The 18713-nt window shown below is 47.5% G+C and overlaps 1 protein-coding gene across 2 annotated transcripts in view; it reads left to right on the top strand.

Moving 5' to 3' along the window:
- The window catches only part of LOC129856050 (transmembrane protein 144-like), a 45106-nt gene extending 27222 nt beyond the window's left edge, over positions 1-17884 (top strand). The window contains exons 10-12 of one of the 2 annotated variants that reach the window (XM_055924183.1): positions 6147-6244; positions 7536-7589; positions 17113-17884. In XM_055924183.1, coding sequence (XP_055780158.1) covers positions 6147-6244; positions 7536-7589; positions 17113-17196 — 236 coding nt within the window. In that variant the 3' untranslated portion in view covers positions 17197-17884. Of the gene's footprint in view, positions 1-6146; positions 6245-7535; positions 7590-7757; positions 9164-17112 lie in introns of those variants that run through there. The other variant, XM_055924184.1, reaches the window with a different exon arrangement.
- Positions 17885-18713: the final 829 nt, after the last annotated feature.

Raw genomic sequence — 18713 nt, 5'->3', positions numbered from 1 at the left:
CCTGGTACACACACCTAGAGTCTACCCTAGAGCAATACTACCTGGTACACATGCCTAGAGTCTACCCTAGAGTTATACTACCTGGTACACACACCTAGAGTCTACCCTAGAGCAATACTACCTGGTACACATGCCTAGAGTCTACCCTAGAGCAATACTACCTGGTACACACACCTAGAGTCTACCCTAGAGCAATACTACCTGGTACACACACCTAGAGTCTACCCTAGAGCAATACTACCTGGTACACACACCTAGAGTCTACCCTAGAGCAATACTACCTGGTACACACACCTAGAGTCTACTCTAGAGCAATACTACCTGGTACACACACCTAGAGTCTACCCTAGAGCAATACTACCTGGTACACACACCTAGAGTCTACCCTAGAGTTATACTACCTGGTACACACACCTAGAGTCTACCCTAGAGAGTTATACTACCTGGTACACACACCTAGAGTCTACCCTAGAGCAATACTACCTGGTACACACACCTAGAGAGCAATACTACCTGGTACACACACCTAGAGAGCAATACTACCTGGTACACACACCTAGAGAGCAATACTACCTGGTACACACAGCTAGAGTTATACTACCTGGTACACATACCTAGAGTCTACCCTAGAGCAATACTACCTGGTACACACACCTAGAGTCTACCCTAGAGCAATACTACCTGGTACACACACCTAGAGAGCAATACTACCTGGTACACACACCTAGAGTCTACCCTAGAGTTATACTACCTGGTACACACACCTAGAGTCTACCCTAGAGCAATACTACCTGGTACACACACCTAGAGTCTACCCTAGAGTTATACTACCTGGTACACACACCTAGAGTCTACCCTAGAGCAATACTACCTGGTACACACACCTAGAGTCTACCCTAGAGCAATACTACCTGGTACACACACCTAGAGTCTACCCTAGAGCAATACTACCTGGTACACACACCTAGAGTCTACCCTAGAGCAATACTACCTGGTACACACACCTAGAGTCTACCCTAGAGCAATACTACCTGGTACACACACCTAGAGTCTACCCTAGAGCAATACTACCTGGTACACACACCTAGAGTCTACCCTAGAGAGTTATACTACCTGGTACACACACCTAGAGTCTACCCTAGAGAGTTATACTACCTGGTACACACACCTAGAGTCTACCCTAGAGCAATACTACCTGGTACACATACCTAGAGTCTACCCTAGAGCAATACTACCTGGTACACACACCTAGAGTCTACCCTAGAGTTATACAACCTGGTACACACACCTAGAGTCTACCCTAGAGTTATACTACCTGGTACACACACCTAGAGTCTACCCTAGAGAGTTATACTACCTGGTACACACACCTAGAGTCTATCCTAGAGTTATACTACCTGGTACACACACCTAGAGTCTACCCTAGAGAGTTATACTACCTGGTACACACACCTAGAGTCTACCCTAGAGAGTTATACTACCTGGTACACACACCTAGAGTCTACCCTAGAGCAATACTACCTGGTACACACACCTAGAGTCTACCCTAGAGCAATACTACCTGGTACACACACCCAGAGTCTACCCTAGAGCAATACTACCTGGTACACACACCTAGAGTCTACCCTAGAGCAATACTACCTGGTACACACACCTAGAGAGTTATACTACCTGGTACACACACCTAGAGTCTACCCTAGAGTTATACTACCTGGTACACACACCTAGAGTCTACCCTAGAGAGTTATACTACCTGGTACACACACCTAGAGTCTACCCTAGAGAGTTATACTACCTGGTACACATACCTAGAGTCTACCCTAGAGTTATACTACCTGGTACACACACCTAGAGTCTACCCTAGAGAGTTATACTACCTGGTACACACACCTAGAGTCTACCCTAGAGCAATACTACCTGGTACACATACATAGAGTCTACCCTAGAGAGTTATACTACCTGGTACACACACCTAGAGTCTACCCTAGAGTTATACTACCTGGTACACACACCTAGAGTCTACCCTAGAGCAATACTACCTGGTACACACACCTAGAGTCTACCCTAGAGCAATACTACCTGGTACACACACCTAGAGTCTACCCTAGAGAGTTATACTACCTGGTACACACACCTAGAGTCTACCGTAGAGCAATACTACCTGGTACACATACATAGAGAGTTATACTACCTGGTACACACACCTAGAGTCTACCCTAGAGAGTTATACTACCTGGTACACACACCTAGAGAGTTATACTACCTGGTACACACACCTAGAGTCTACCCTAGAGCAATACTACCTGGTAAACACACCTAGAGTCTACCCTAGAGCAATACTACCTGGTACACACACCTAGAGTCTACCCTAGAGCAATACTACCTGGTACACACACCCAGAGTCTACCCTAGAGAGTTATACTACCTGGTACACACACCTAGAGTCTACCCTAGAGCAATACTACCTGGTACACACACCTAGAGTCTACCCTAGAGAGTTATACTACCTGGTACACACACCTAGAGTCTACCCTAGAGCAATACTACCTGGTACACACACCTAGAGTCTACCCTAGAGCAATACTACCTGGTACACACACCTAGAGTCTACCCTAGAGCAATACTACCTGGTACACACACCTAGAGTCTACCCTAGAGCAATACTACCTGGTACACACACCTAGAGTCTACCCTAGAGCAATACTACCTGGTACACACACCTAGAGTCTACCCTAGAGCAATACTACCTGGTACACACACCTAGAGTCTACCCTAGAGCAATACTACCTGGTACACACACCTAGAGTCTACCCTAGAGCAATACTACCTGGTACACACACCTAGAGTCTACCCTAGAGCAATACTACCTGGTACACACACCTAGAGTCTACCCTAGAGAGTTATACTACCTGGTACACATACCTAGAGTCTACCCTAGAGTTATACTACCTGGTACACACACCTAGAGTCTACCCTAGAGTTATACTACCTGGTACACACACCTAGAGTCTACCCTAGAGCAATACCTCCTGGTACACACACCTAGAGTCTACCCTAGAGAGTTATACTACCTGGTACACACACCTAGAGTCTACCCTAGAGAGTTATACTACCTGGTACACACACCTAGAGTCTACCCTAGAGCAATACTACCTGGTAAACACACCTAGAGTCTACCCTAGAGCAATACTACCTGGTACACACACCTAGAGTCTACCCTAGAGCAATACTACCTGGTACACACACCTAGAGTCTACCCTAGAGAGTTATACTACCTGGTACACACACCTAGAGTCTACCCTAGAGCAATACTACCTGGTACACACACCTAGAGTCTACCCTAGAGCAATACTACCTGGTACACACACCTAGAGTCTACCCTAGAGAGTTATACTACCTGGTACACACACCTAGAGTCTACCCTAGAGAGTTATACTACCTGGTACACACACCTAGAGTCTACCCTAGAGAGTTATACTACCTGGTACACACACCTAGTCTACCCTAGAGCAATACTACCTGGTACACACACCTAGAGTCTACCCTAGAGCAATACTACCTGGTACACACACCTAGAGTCTACCCTAGAGCAATACTACCTGGTACACACACCTAGAGTCTACCCTAGAGCAATACTACCTGGTACACACACCTAGAGTCTACCCTAGAGCAATACTACCTGGTACACACACCTAGAGTCTACCCTAGAGCAATACTACCTGGTACACACACCTAGAGTCTACCCTAGAGCAATACTACCTGGTACACACACCTAGAGTCTACCCTAGAGAGTTATACTACCTGGTACACATACCTAGAGTCTACCCTAGAGTTATACTACCTGGTACACATACCTAGAGTCTACCCTAGAGCAATACTACCTGGTACACACACCCAGAGTCTACCCTAGAGTTATACTACCTGGTACACACACCTAGAGTCTACCCTAGAGTTATACTACCCGGTACACACACCTAGAGTCTACCCTAGAGTTATACTACCTGGTACACACACCTAGAGTCTACCCTAGAGCAATACTACCTGGTACACACACCTAGAGTCTACCCTAGAGAGTTATACTACCTGGTACACACACCTAGAGTCTACCCTAGAGCAATACTACCTGGTAAACACACCTAGAGTCTACCCTAGAGCAATACTACCTGGTACACACACCTAGAGTCTACCCTAGAGCAATACTACCTGGTACACACACCTAGAGTCTACCCTAGAGAGTTATACTACCTGGTACACACACCTAGAGTCTACCCTAGAGCAATACTACCTGGTACACACACCTAGAGTCTACCCTAGAGCAATACTACCTGGTACACACACCTAGAGTCTACCCTAGAGAGTTATACTACCTGGTACACACACCTAGAGTCTACCCTAGAGAGTTATACTACCTGGTACACACACCTAGAGTCTACCCTAGAGAGTTATACTACCTGGTACACACACCTAGAGTCTACCCTAGAGTTATACTACCTGGTACACACACCTAGAGTCTACCCTAGAGCAATACTACCTGGTACACACACCTAGAGTCTACCCTAGAGCAATACTACCTGGTACACACACCTAGAGTCTACCCTAGAGCAATACTACCTGGTACACACACCTAGAGTCTACCCTAGAGCAATACTACCTGGTACACACACCTAGAGCAATACTACCTGGTACACACACCTAGAGTCTACCCTAGAGCAATACTACCTGGTACACACACCTAGAGTCTACCCTAGAGCAATACTACCTGGTACACATACCTAGAGTCTACCCTAGAGCAATACTACCTGGTACACACACCTAGAGTCTACCCTAGAGCAATACTACCTGGTACACACACCTAGAGTCTACCCTAGAGCAATACTACCTGGTACACATACCTAGAGTCTACCCTAGAGCAATACTACCTGGTACACACACCTAGAGTCTACCCTAGAGTTATACTACCTGGTACACACACCTAGAGTCTACCCTAGAGTTATACTACCTGGTACACACACCTAGAGTCTACCCTAGAGAGTTATACTACCTGGTACACACACCTAGAGTCTACCCTAGAGTTATACTACCTGGTACACACACCTAGAGTCTACCCTAGAGCAATACTACCTGGTACACATACCTAGAGTCTACCCTAGAGCAATACTACCTGGTACACACACCTAGAGAGTTATACTACCTGGTACACACACCTAGAGTCTACCCTAGAGCAATACTACCTGGTACACACACCTAGAGTCTACCCTAGAGCAATACTACCTGGTACACACACCTAGAGTCTACCCTAGAGAGTTATACTACCTGGTACACACACCTAGAGTCTACCCTAGAGAGTTATACTACCTGGTACACACACCTAGAGTCTACCCTAGAGTTATACTACCTGGTACACACACCTAGAGTCTACCCTAGAGAGTTATACTACCTGGTACACATACCTAGAGTCTACCCTAGAGCAATACTACCTGGTACACACACCTAGAGTCTACCCTAGAGCAATACTACCTGGTACACACACCTAGAGTCTACCCTAGAGCAATACTACCTGGTACACACACCTAGAGTCTACCCTAGAGCAATACTACCTGGTACACATACCTAGAGTCTACCCTAGAGTTATACTACCTGGTACACACACCTAGAGTCTACCCTAGAGCAATACTACCTGGTACACACACCTAGAGTCTACCCTAGAGCAATACTACCTGGTACACACACCTAGAGTCTACCCTAGAGCAATACTACCTGGTACACACACCTAGAGTCTACCCTAGAGCAATACTACCTGGTACACACACCTAGAGTCTACCCTAGAGCAATACTACCTGGTACACATACCTAGAGTCTACCCTAGAGCAATACTACCTGGTACACATACCTAGAGTCTACCCTAGAGTTATACTACCTGGTACACACACCTAGAGTCTACCCTAGAGTTATACTACCTGGTACACACACCTAGAGTCTACCCTAGAGAGTTATACTACCTGGTACACATACCTAGAGTCTACCCTAGAGAGTTATACTACCTGGTACACACACCTAGAGAGTTATACTACCTGGTACACAGTCCCAGACTAGAGCTATACTGCCTGGTTAGATTGTAGGGTTATTTACTCTGTGTATTTGTCCAGGCTTTGTCTCTGGGGTGATGTGGGGTGTGGCTACCTGCTGCTGGTTTCTGGCCAACACCTACCTGAGTGCTGTGGTCAGTTTCCCCATAATAACCACGGTGAGTATTAATACTACAACAGTACTATATTTATACTACAGTGGCACTATGTTAATACTGTAGCAGTACTATATCAATACTACAGCAATACTATATCAATACTACAGCAGTACTATATTAATACTATAGCAATACTACAGCAGTACTATATCAATACTACAGCAGTACTATATCAATGCTACAGCAGTACTATATCAATACTACAGCAGTACTATATCAATACTACAGCAGTACTATATTAATACTACAGCAGTACTATATTAATACTACAACAGTACTATATTTATACTACAGTGGCACCATGTTAATACTGCAGTAGTACTATATTAATACTACAGCGGGCACCGTGTCGTCGATACTACAGCGGGCACCGTGTCGTTGATACTACAGCGGGCACCGTGTCGTTGATACTACAGCGGGCACCGTGTCGTTGATACTACAGCGGGCACCGTGTCGTTGATACTACAGCGGGCACCGTGTCGTTGATACTACAGCGGGCACCGTGTCGTCGATACTACAGCGGGCACCGTGCCGTCGATACTACAGCGGGCACCGTGCCGTCGATACTACAGCGGGCACCGTGCCGTCGATACTACAGCGGGCACCGTGCCGTCGATACTACAGCGGGCACCGTGCCGTCGATACTACAGCGGGCACCGTGCCGTCGATACTACAGCGGGCACCGTGCCGTCGATACTACAGCGGGCACCGTGCCGTCGATACTACAGCGGGCACCATGTTAATATTGTTTTATTTAACCTTTGTTTAACTCGACAAGTCAGTTAACAGCAGTACTACGGTAGTATCTTAATACTACGCCAGTACTATATTGATGCTACGGCAGTACTATGTTGATGCTACGGCAGTACTATGTTGATGCTACGGCAGTACTATGTTGATGCTACGGCAGTACTATATTGATGCTACGGCAGTACTATGTTGATGCTACGGCAGTACTATGTTGATGCTACGGCAGTACTATGTTGATGCTACGGCAGTACTATATTGATGCTACGGCAGTACTATGTTGATGCTACGGCAGTACTATATTGATGCTACGGCAGTACTATATTGATGCTACGGCAGTACTATATTGATGCTACGGCAGTACTATATTGATGCTACGGCAGTACTATATTGATGCTACGGCAGTACTATATTGATGCTACTGCAGTACTATGTTGATGCTACGGCAGTACTATATTGATGCTACGGCAGTACTATATTGATGCTACGGCAGTACTATATTGATGCTACGGCAGTACTATATTAAGTGTGTCTCTGTGTTTAGGGTCCTGGTCTGATTGCAGCTCTTTGGGGAGTGGTGGTCTTTAAGGAGGTTAAGGTAGGTAACCATTCTATTGAAAAATATGTTACCACATATATTACCAAAGCAAACGTATAGAAACCTGTTAACCTTTTTCACCGGTGAGTTCCAAATATCTCACTCATTAAGAAGGCACACCTGTTGATTGAAATGCATACTGGCACATCTGAGCAATCTTTTTTGCAGGTGCCATGGCAACAATTGAACAAGAGGAAGGAAAAAGGAAACCGCACTGCTCTTGATAGTATCACCGATATTTAATAAGTTTACGTATCGGCCTCACGGCCTTAGTCAGAGCTTTTGGGATTTTTTAAAAAGTTGCACCCTTATGTAGATCTGGCCCCACCCACATCCGTTCTACACATCGAAGTAGGTTTAGGTTTTAAAAATGTTTTTTCTTTACATCCTAGCCTGTGATGTCACAGAGAAGCATTCTTTACATCCTAGCCTGTGATGTCACAGAGAAGCATTCTTTACATCCTAGCCTGTGATGTCACAGAGAAGCATTCTTTACATCCTAGCCTGTGATGTCACAGGGAAGCATTCTTTACATCCTAGCCTGTGATGTCACAGGGAAGCATTCTTTACATCCTAGCCTGTGATGTCACAGGGAAGCATTCTTTACATCCTAGCCTGTGATGTCACAGAGAAGCATTCTTTACATCCTAGCCTGTGATGTCACAGAGAAGCATTCTTTACATCCTAGCCTGTGATGTCACAGAGAAGCATTCTTTACATCCTAGCCTGTGATGTCACAGAGAAGCATTCTTTACATCCTAGCCTGTGACGTCACAGAGAAGCATTCTTTACATCCTAGCCTGTGACGTCACAGAGAAGCATTCTTTACATCCTAGCCTGTGACGTCACAGAGAAGCATTCTTTACATCCTAGCCTGTGACGTCAAAGAGAAGCATTCTTTACATCCTAGCCTGTGACGTCACAGAGAAGCATTCTTTACATCCTAGCCTGTGACGTCACAGAGAAGCATTCTTTACATCCTAGCCTGTGACGTCACAGAGAAGCATTCTTTACATCCTAGCCTGTGACGTCACAGAGAAGCATTCTTTACATCCTCGCCTGTGACGTCACAGAGAAGCATTCTTTACATCCTAGCCTGTGACGTCACAGAGAAGCATTCTTTACATCCTAGCCTGTGACGTCACAGAGAAGCATTCTTTACATCCTAGCCTGTGACGTCACAGAGAAGCATTCTTTACATCCTAGCCTGTGACGTCACAGAGAAGCATTCTTTACATCCTAGCCTGTGACGTCACAGAGAAGCATTCTTTAGATCCTAGCCTGTGACGTCACAGAGAAGCATTCTTTAGATCCTAGCCTGTGACGTCACAGAGAAGCATTCTTTACATCCTAGCCTGTGACGTCACAGAGAAGCATTCTTTACATCCTAGCCTGTGACGTCACAGAGAAGCATTATTTAAATCCTAGCCTGTGACGTCACAGGGAAGCATTCTTTACATCCTAGCCTGTGACGTCACAGGGAAGCATTCTTTACATCCTAGCCTGTGACGTCACAGGGAAGCATTCTTTACATCCTAGCCTGTGACGTCACAGGGAAGCATTCTTTACATCCTAGCCTGTGACGTCACAGGGAAGCATTCTTTACATCCTAGCCTGTGACGTCACAGGGAAGCATTCTTTACATCCTAGCCTGTGACGTCACAGGGAAGCATTCTTTACATCCTAGCCTGTGACGTCACAGGGAAGCATTCTTTACATCCTAGCCTGTGACGTCACAGGGAAGCATTCTTTACATCCTAGCCTGTGACGTCACAGGGAAGCATTCTTTACATCCTAGCCTGTGACGTCACAGAGAAGCATTCTTTACATCCTAGCCTGTGACGTCACAGAGAAGCATTCTTTACATCCTAGCCTGTGACGTCACAGAGAAGCATTCTTTACATCCTAGCCTGTGACGTCACAGAGAAGCATTCTTTACATCCTAGCCTGTGACGTCACAGAGAAGCATTCTTTACATCCTAGCCTGTGACGTCACAGAGAAGCATTCTTTACATCCTAGCCTGTGATGTCACAGAGAAGCATTCTTTACATCCTAGCCTGTGATGTCACAGAGAAGCATTCTTTACATCCTAGCCTGTGATGTCACAGGGAAGCATTCTTTACATCCTAGCCTGTGATGTCACAGGGAAGCATTCTTTACATCCTAGCCTGTGATGTCACAGGGAAGCATTCTTTACATCCTAGCCTGTGATGTCACAGAGAAGCATTCTTTACATCCTAGCCTGTGATGTCACAGAGAAGCATTCTTTACATCCTAGCCTGTGATGTCACAGAGAAGCATTCTTTACATCCTAGCCTGTGATGTCACAGAGAAGCATTCTTTACATCCTAGCCTGTGACGTCACAGAGAAGCATTCTTTACATCCTAGCCTGTGACGTCACAGAGAAGCATTCTTTACATCCTAGCCTGTGACGTCACAGAGAAGCATTCTTTACATCCTAGCCTGTGACGTCAAAGAGAAGCATTCTTTACATCCTAGCCTGTGACGTCACAGAGAAGCATTCTTTACATCCTAGCCTGTGACGTCACAGAGAAGCATTCTTTACATCCTAGCCTGTGACGTCACAGAGAAGCATTCTTTACATCCTAGCCTGTGACGTCACAGAGAAGCATTCTTTACATCCTCGCCTGTGACGTCACAGAGAAGCATTCTTTACATCCTAGCCTGTGACGTCACAGAGAAGCATTCTTTACATCCTAGCCTGTGACGTCACAGAGAAGCATTCTTTACATCCTAGCCTGTGACGTCACAGAGAAGCATTCTTTACATCCTAGCCTGTGACGTCACAGAGAAGCATTCTTTAGATCCTAGCCTGTGACGTCACAGAGAAGCATTCTTTAGATCCTAGCCTGTGACGTCACAGAGAAGCATTCTTTACATCCTAGCCTGTGACGTCACAGGGAAGCATTCTTTACATCCTAGCCTGTGACGTCACAGGGAAGCATTATTTAAATCCTAGCCTGTGACGTCACAGGGAAGCATTCTTTACATCCTAGCCTGTGACGTCACAGGGAAGCATTATTTAAATCCTAGCCTGTGACGTCACAGGGAAGCATTCTTTACATCCTAGCCTGTGACGTCACAGGGAAGCATTCTTTACATCCTAGCCTGTGACGTCACAGGGAAGCATTCTTTACATCCTAGCCTGTGACGTCACAGGGAAGCATTCTTTACATCCTAGCCTGTGACGTCACAGGGAAGCATTCTTTACATCCTAGCCTGTGACGTCACAGGGAAGCATTCTTTACATCCTAGCCTGTGACGTCACAGGGAAGCATTCTTTACATCCTAGCCTGTGACGTCACAGAGAAGCATTCTTTACATCCTAGCCTGTGACGTCACAGAGAAGCATTCTTTACATCCTAGCCTGTGACGTCACAGAGAAGCATTCTTTACATCCTAGCCTGTGACGTCACAGAGAAGCATTCTTTACATCCTAGCCTGTGACGTCACAGAGAAGCATTCTTTACATCCTAGCCTGTGACGTCACAGAGAAGCATTCTTTACATCCTAGCCTGTGACGTCACAGAGAAGCATTCTTTACATCCTAGCCTGTGACGTCACAGAGAAGCATTCTTTACATCCTCGCCTGTGACGTCACAGAGAAGCATTCTTTACATCCTCGCCTGTGACGTCACAGAGAAGCATTCTTTACATCCTAGCCTGTGACGTCACAGAGAAGCATTCTTTACATCCTAGCCTGTGACGTCACAGAGAAGCATTCTTTACATCCTAGCCTGTGACGTCACAGAGAAGCATTCTTTACATCCTAGCCTGTGACGTCACAGAGAAGCATTCTTTACATCCTAGCCTGTGACGTCACAGAGAAGCATTCTTTACATCCTAGCCTGTGACGTCACAGAGAAGCATTCTTTACATCCTAGCCTGTGACGTCACAGAGAAGCATTCTTTACATCCTAGCCTGTGACGTCACAGAGAAGCATTCTTTACATCCTAGCCTGTGACGTCACAGGGAAGCATTCTTTACATCCTAGCCTGTGACGTCACAGGGAAGCATTCTTTACATCCTAGCCTGTGACGTCACAGGGAAGCATTCTTTACATCCTAGCCTGTGACGTCACAGGGAAGCATTCTTTACATCCTAGCCTGTGACGTCACAGGGAAGCATTCTTTACATCCTAGCCTGTGACGTCACAGGGAAGCATTCTTTACATCCTAGCCTGTGACGTCACAGGGAAGCATTCTTTACATCCTAGCCTGTGACGTCACAGGGAAGCATTCTTTACATCCTAGCCTGTGACGTCACAGGGAAGCATTCTTTACATCCTAGCCTGTGACGTCACAGGGAAGCATTCTTTACATCCTAGCCTGTGACGTCACAGGGAAGCATTCTTTACATCCTAGCCTGTGACGTCACAGGGAAGCATTCTTTACATCCTAGCCTGTGACGTCACAGGGAAGCATTCTTTACATCCTAGCCTGTGACGTCACAGGGAAGCATTCTTTACATCCTAGCCTGTGACGTCACAGGGAAGCATTCTTTACATCCTAGCCTGTGACGTCACAGGGAAGCATTCTTTACATCCTAGCCTGTGACGTCACAGGGAAGCATTCTTTACATCCTAGCCTGTGACGTCACAGGGAAGCATTCTTTACATCCTAGCCTGTGACGTCACAGGGAAGCATTCTTTACATCCTAGCCTGTGACGTCACAGGGAAGCATTCTTTACATCCTAGCCTGTGACGTCACAGGGAAGCATTCTTTACATCCTAGCCTGTGACGTCACAGGGAAGCATTCTTTACATCCTAGCCTGTGACGTCACAGGGAAGCATTCTTTACATCCTAGCCTGTGACGTCACAGGGAAGCATTCTTTACATCCTAGCCTGTGACGTCACAGGGAAGCATTCTTTACATCCTAGCCTGTGACGTCACAGGGAAGCATTCTTTACATCCTAGCCTGTGACGTCACAGGGAAGCATTCTTTACATCCTAGCCTGTGACGTCACAGGGAAGCATTCTTTACATCCTAGCCTGTGACGTCACAGGGAAGCATTCTTTACATCCTAGCCTGTGACGTCACAGGGAAGCATTCTTTACATCCTAGCCTGTGACGTCACAGGGAAGCATTCTTTACATCCTAGCCTGTGACGTCACAGGGAAGCATTCTTTACATCCTAGCCTGTGACGTCACAGGGAAGCATTCTTTACATCCTAGCCTGTGACGTCACAGGGAAGCATTCTTTACATCCTAGCCTGTGACGTCACAGGGAAGCATTCTTTACATCCTAGCCTGTGACGTCACAGGGAAGCATTCTTTCCATCCTAGCCTGTGACGTCACAGGGAAGCATTCTTTCCATCCTAGCCTGTGACGTCACAGGGAAGCATTCTTTCCATCCTAGCCTGTGACGTCACAGGGAAGCATTCTTTCCATCCTAGCCTGTGACGTCACAGGGAAGCATTCTTTCCATCCTAGCCTGTGACGTCACAGGGAAGCATTCTTTCCATCCTAGCCTGTGACGTCACAGGGAAGCATTCTTTCCATCCTAGCCTGTGACGTCACAGGGAAGCATTCTTTCCATCCTAGCCTGTGACGTCACAGGGAAGCATTCTTTCCATCCTAGCCTGTGACGTCACAGGGAAGCATTCTTTACATCCTAGCCTGTGACGTCACAGGGAAGCATTCTTTACATCCTAGCCTGTGACGTCACAGGGAAGCATTCTTTACATCCTAGCCTGTGACGTCACAGGGAAGCATTCTTTACATCCTAGCCTGTGACGTCACAGGGAAGCATTCTTTACATCCTAGCCTGTGACGTCACAGGGAAGCATTCTTTAGGGCCTTCTAGCCACAGATCATGGAGACACTGGTTTGGTGCTGGAGATGATGAATATGAGGTTGAAAAGTGGTGGAATTACCCTTTAAGGGATAAACGCTGACTCTCTGTATAATATCTTGTAAGTAATAGACTACGTGGTTGGGACGACACCCACTAGTCATTCATTTATTAGGTTGCTAGACTTCATATAAGTCCAAGGACTTCCAACCACACTTTCATTTTTTATCTATCACTTGTTTTCTTTGGTGCAAATAAAACGGATAAAAATAACAGTGAGCTGACGAGGCGCGATTTCACCGTAGAAAAGTTTCTCTCTCGTCAGGACCGTGTTCATGACAGATGAGATCTCATATCAAACACTAGTTTGTTGCTAGTAAATACGTTAATAGGACAACCGAATTCAACAATACCAGTTGCTCTAAGCAGCTGGTCAAACGAGAAACGTGGAAGGATTTGAAAGCATAGCGCCACTTGCAACATTTTAGCAGAAGGAGAATATAATGTTCATCCTCACCACCTTTATAGGTCCTCAGATAGTAGAAGGAGAATATAATGTTCATCCTCACCACCTTTATAGGTCCTCAGATGCTGCAACAACAGTAAAATAATGCCATCTGACACCTTATAGGTCCTCAGATGCTGCTACAACAGTAAAATAATGCCATCTGACACCTTATAGGTCCTCAGATGCTGCTACAACAGTAAAATAATGCCATCTGACACCTTATAGGTCCTCAGATGCTGCAACAACAGTAAAATAATGCCATCTGACACCTTATAGGTCCTCAGATGCTGCAACAACAGCAAAATAATGCCATCTGACACCTTATAGGTCCTCAGATGCTGCAACAACAGTTAAATAATGCCATCTGACACCTTATAGGTCCTCAGATGCTGCTACACCAGTAAAATAATGCCATCTGACACCTTATAGGTCCTCAGATGCTGCTACAACAGTAAAATAATGCCATCTGACACCTTATAGGTCCTCAGATGCTGCTACAACAGTAAAATAATGCCATCTGACACCTTCAGAGGTGTCCAACATCTTTTCCACCTGTCTGGTATTAATGACCCCTTAGAATGCCCTTCTAGCCAATCAGAATTGAAAAGTATTCAACAATGCCGTGACATAATAAAGCAATAAGGCCCGAGGAGGGTGTGGTATACGGCCTGATATACCACGGCTAAGGGCTGTTCTTAGGCACGACACAACCCCCAAGGTGCCTTATTGCTATTATAAAACTGGTTACCAACGTAATTAGGAATCAAATGCAATTATATTGGTCTCATACACCTGTAACAACATCTGCTAAGTATGTCTATCAAAATGGTTGTAAAGTTTTGTCATACCCGTGGTATACGGTCTGATATACCACGGCTGTCAGCCAATCGGCATTCAGGGCTCGAACCACCCAGTTTATAATGAATATTATGAAGCGGGTAGTTTGGGTCCTGGATGCTGATTTGGCTGCAAGCCATTCTATATCAGACAATATACCACAGGGATGATGCCATAATACATGTTTAGTGTTGTGATTATGTTGCTAACTAGTTTCTAATAGCAATAAGAAACCTCGGTTTTGTGGTATATAATTAGAATCATATGGCCCATATGCCACGGTTAAGGGCTTCACTCTGTCTAAGAACAGCCCTTATCCAATATACCCCCCCCCCCAGGCCTTATATGACCTCTTCCCCCCCCCCCCCCCAGGCCTTATATGACCTCTTCCCCCCCAGGCCTTATATGACCCCCCCCCCCCCCCCCCCCCCAGGCCTTATATGACCTCTCCCCCCCCCCCCCCCAGGCCTTATATGACCCCCCCCCCCCCCCCCCCCAGGCCTTATATGACCCCCCCCCCCCCAGGCCTTATATGACCTCTCCCCCCCCCAGGCCTTAAATGACCCCCCCCCCCCCCCCCCAGGCCTTATATGACCCCCCCCCCCCCCCAGGCCTTATATGACCCCCCCCCCAGGCATTATATGACCTCTTCCCCCCCCAGGCCTTATATGACCCCCCCCCCCCCCCCAGGCCTTATATGACCTCCCCCCCCCCCCAGGCCTTATATGACCTCCCCCCCCCCCAGGCCTTATATGACCCCCCCCCCCAGGCCTTATATGACCTCCCCCCCCCCAGGCCTTATATGACCTCCCCCCCCAGGCCTTATATGACCCCCCCCCCCCCCCCCCCCCCCAGGCCTTATATGACCTCCCCCCCCCCAGGCCTTATATTCCCCCCCCCCCCCCAGGCCTTATATGACCTCTTTCTCCCCCCCCCCCAGGCCTTATATGACCTCTTCCCCCCCCCCCCCAGGCCTTATATGACCCCCTCCCCCCCCCCCCCCCCAGGCCTTATATGACCCCCCCCCCCCCCCCCAGGCCTTATATGACCCCCCCCCCCCAGGCCTTATATGACCTCTCCCCCCCCCCCCAGGCCTTATATGACCTCCCCCCCCCCCCCCCCCCCCAGGCCTTAAATGACCCCCCCCCCCCCCCCCAGGCCTTATATGACCCCCCCCCCCCCCCCAGGCCTTATATGACCCCCCCCCCCCAGGCCTTATATGACCCCCCCCCCCAGGCCTTATATGACCCCCCCCCCCCCAGGCCTTATATGACCCCCCCCCCCCCAGGCCTTATATGACCCCCCCCCCCCAGGCCTTATATGACCCCCCCCCCCCAGGCCTTATATGACCCCCCCCCCCCAGGCCTTATATGACCCCCCCCCCCAGGCCTTATATGACCCCCCCCCCCCCCCCCCAGGCCTTATATGACCCCCCCCCCCCCCCCCAGGCCTTATATGACCTCTCTCCCCCCCCCCCCCAGGCCTTATATGACCTCTCTCCCCCCCCCCCCCCCAGGCCTTATATGACCTCTCTCCCCCCCCCCCCCAGGCCTTATATGACCTCTTCCCCCCCAGGCCTTATATGACCTCTTCCCCCCCAGGCCTTATATGACCCCCCCCCCCCCCAGGCCTTATATGACCCCCCCCCCCCCCAGGCCTTATATGACCCCCCCCCCCCCCAGGCCTTATATGACCCCCCCCCCCAGGCCTTATATGACCTCTCTCCCCCCCCCCAGGCCTTATATGACCTCCCCCCCCCCCCAGGCCTTATATGACCTCTCCTCTCGTCCTCAGGCCTTATATGACCCCCCCAGGCCTTATATGACCTCCCCCCCCCCCCCCCCCCCCCCAGGCCGTATATGACCTCTTCCCCCCCCCAGGCCTTATATGACCTCTCCCCCCCCCCCAGGCCTTATATGACCCCCCCCCCCCCCCCCAAGACCTTATATGACCTCTCCCCCCCCAGGCCTTATATGACCTCCCCCCGCCAAACCCCAGGCCTTATATGAACTCCCCCCCCCCCCCCCCCCAGACCTTATATGACCTCTCCCCCCCAGGCCTTATTTGACCTCTTCCCCCCCCCAGGCCTTATATGACCTCTCCCCCCCCCCCAGGCCTTATGACCTCTCCCCCCCCCCCCCCAGGCCTTATGACCTCTCCCCCCCCCCCCCCAGGCCTTATATGACCTCTCCCCCCCCCCCCAGGCCTTATATGACCTCTCTCCCCCCCCCCAGGCCTTATATGACCTCTCCCCCCCCCCCCCAGGCCTTATATGACCTCTCCCCCCCCCCAGGCCTTATATGACCTCTCCCCCCCCCCCCCCCAGGCTTTATATGACCTCTCCTCTCGTCCTCAGGGTTGGTGTAACTTCCTCATCCTGGGCATGGCGTTCTCATTGGTTCTAGCTGGAGCCCTGCTGACAGCCTTCTCCAAGCTGTAACACACACCTTGTCTAAGGTGACTTTCTGCCAGACACACACTCAGGATGAGGATGACACACACTCAGGGAACCAGGATGAAGATGATGGTTACTGTACTCCAAAAGGGAACTGATGCACTTTTCACCCCGTTTCTATGGAAATAATTTCTAGTTAGTCTAATATTTTAATCTTTGATAAAATAATTTGTCTACTTCCATGAATTAATCTCAAAGGGATACTTTTTAAAATAAAGTTTGTTTTTCCACTGTGAGGTGATCTAATGTGATGTTACAGCCAGTAGAGGGTTAACTGTAGTCAGTACTTCCTGTTGATATCTGTGATGTTACAGCCAGTGGATGTAGATAGAGGGTTAATATGAAATATACTTATTCATGTCACTGAGGGAGAGAGGGTAATGTAAAACGTTTACATTATGTCCGGATATGTTATTGTCAGACATCAGGGATCCTCTGGGAGGAGAAGAGACACAGTCTGGTGCCCGTCACCATGACAGCCGTGAGTTGGGGAGGAGTGAGCACTTTGGGGCAGAGGTCAGATGAAGTGAGGAAGAACAGATGCATTGGCTGTTCAGATGTGTAGGAGGAGACTCGGCGTAGGAGGAGGGGTTATATATCAGTGCTGTGCGAATGTGTTTTTGTCGGTTCAGCTGTTCGATCATTTGGGATGAATAAACTTGGTTTAAGATTTCATATTGTCTGAGTTCTTACTGACATTTAGAGCCTAACACGAGTTGGGATTATGCCGGTTAACCTGTTTAGGCAAGCGGCACTCCTCCCACATTCCATTGAAAAGGCAGAGCGGCAAATTCAAAAAAAAAAAATATTTGAAATATTTAACTTTCACACATTAACAAGTCCAATACAGCTAATGAAAGATAGAAAGAAGATCGTGTGAATCCAGCCAACATGTCTGATTTTTTTAAATGTTTTACAGGGAAGACACAATATGTAAATCTATTAGGTAAACCTAACCTAACACCTAACCAAGAAAAAACCTCATCAGATGAGTCTGATAACATATTTATGGTATAGGATAGGTTTTGTTAGAAAAATGTGCATATTTCAGGTAGATATCATAGTTTACAATTGCACCCACCGTCACAACTCGACTAGAATTACTACAGAGAGCAACGTGTTTACCTACTTACTAATCATCAAACATTTCTTAAAAAATACACAGTGTACAGTAATTGAAAGACACAGATCCTGTGAATACAGACAATATTTCAGATGTTCTAAGTGTTTTACAGCGAAAACACAATAAATCGTTATATTAGCATAGCACATAGCACATAGCAGCCCAGCATTGATTCTAGCCAAAGTGAGCGATAACGTCAACATCGCCAAAATATATTATTTTTTTCACTAACCTTCTCAGAATTCTTCAGATGACACTCCTGTAACATCATATTACAACATACATATAGAGTTTGTTCGAAAATGTGCATATTTAGCCACCAAAATCATGGTTAGACAATGACAAAAGTTGCCCAGCTGGTCAGAAAATGTCGTGCGAC

The sequence above is a fragment of the Salvelinus fontinalis genome, chromosome 5 (genome assembly GCF_029448725.1).
Source record: "Salvelinus fontinalis isolate EN_2023a chromosome 5, ASM2944872v1, whole genome shotgun sequence".
NCBI lineage: Eukaryota > Metazoa > Chordata > Actinopteri > Salmoniformes > Salmonidae > Salvelinus > Salvelinus fontinalis.
The sequence above is the reverse complement of the archived record's forward strand: the minus strand, read 5'-3'. Positions and strand labels throughout refer to the sequence as shown.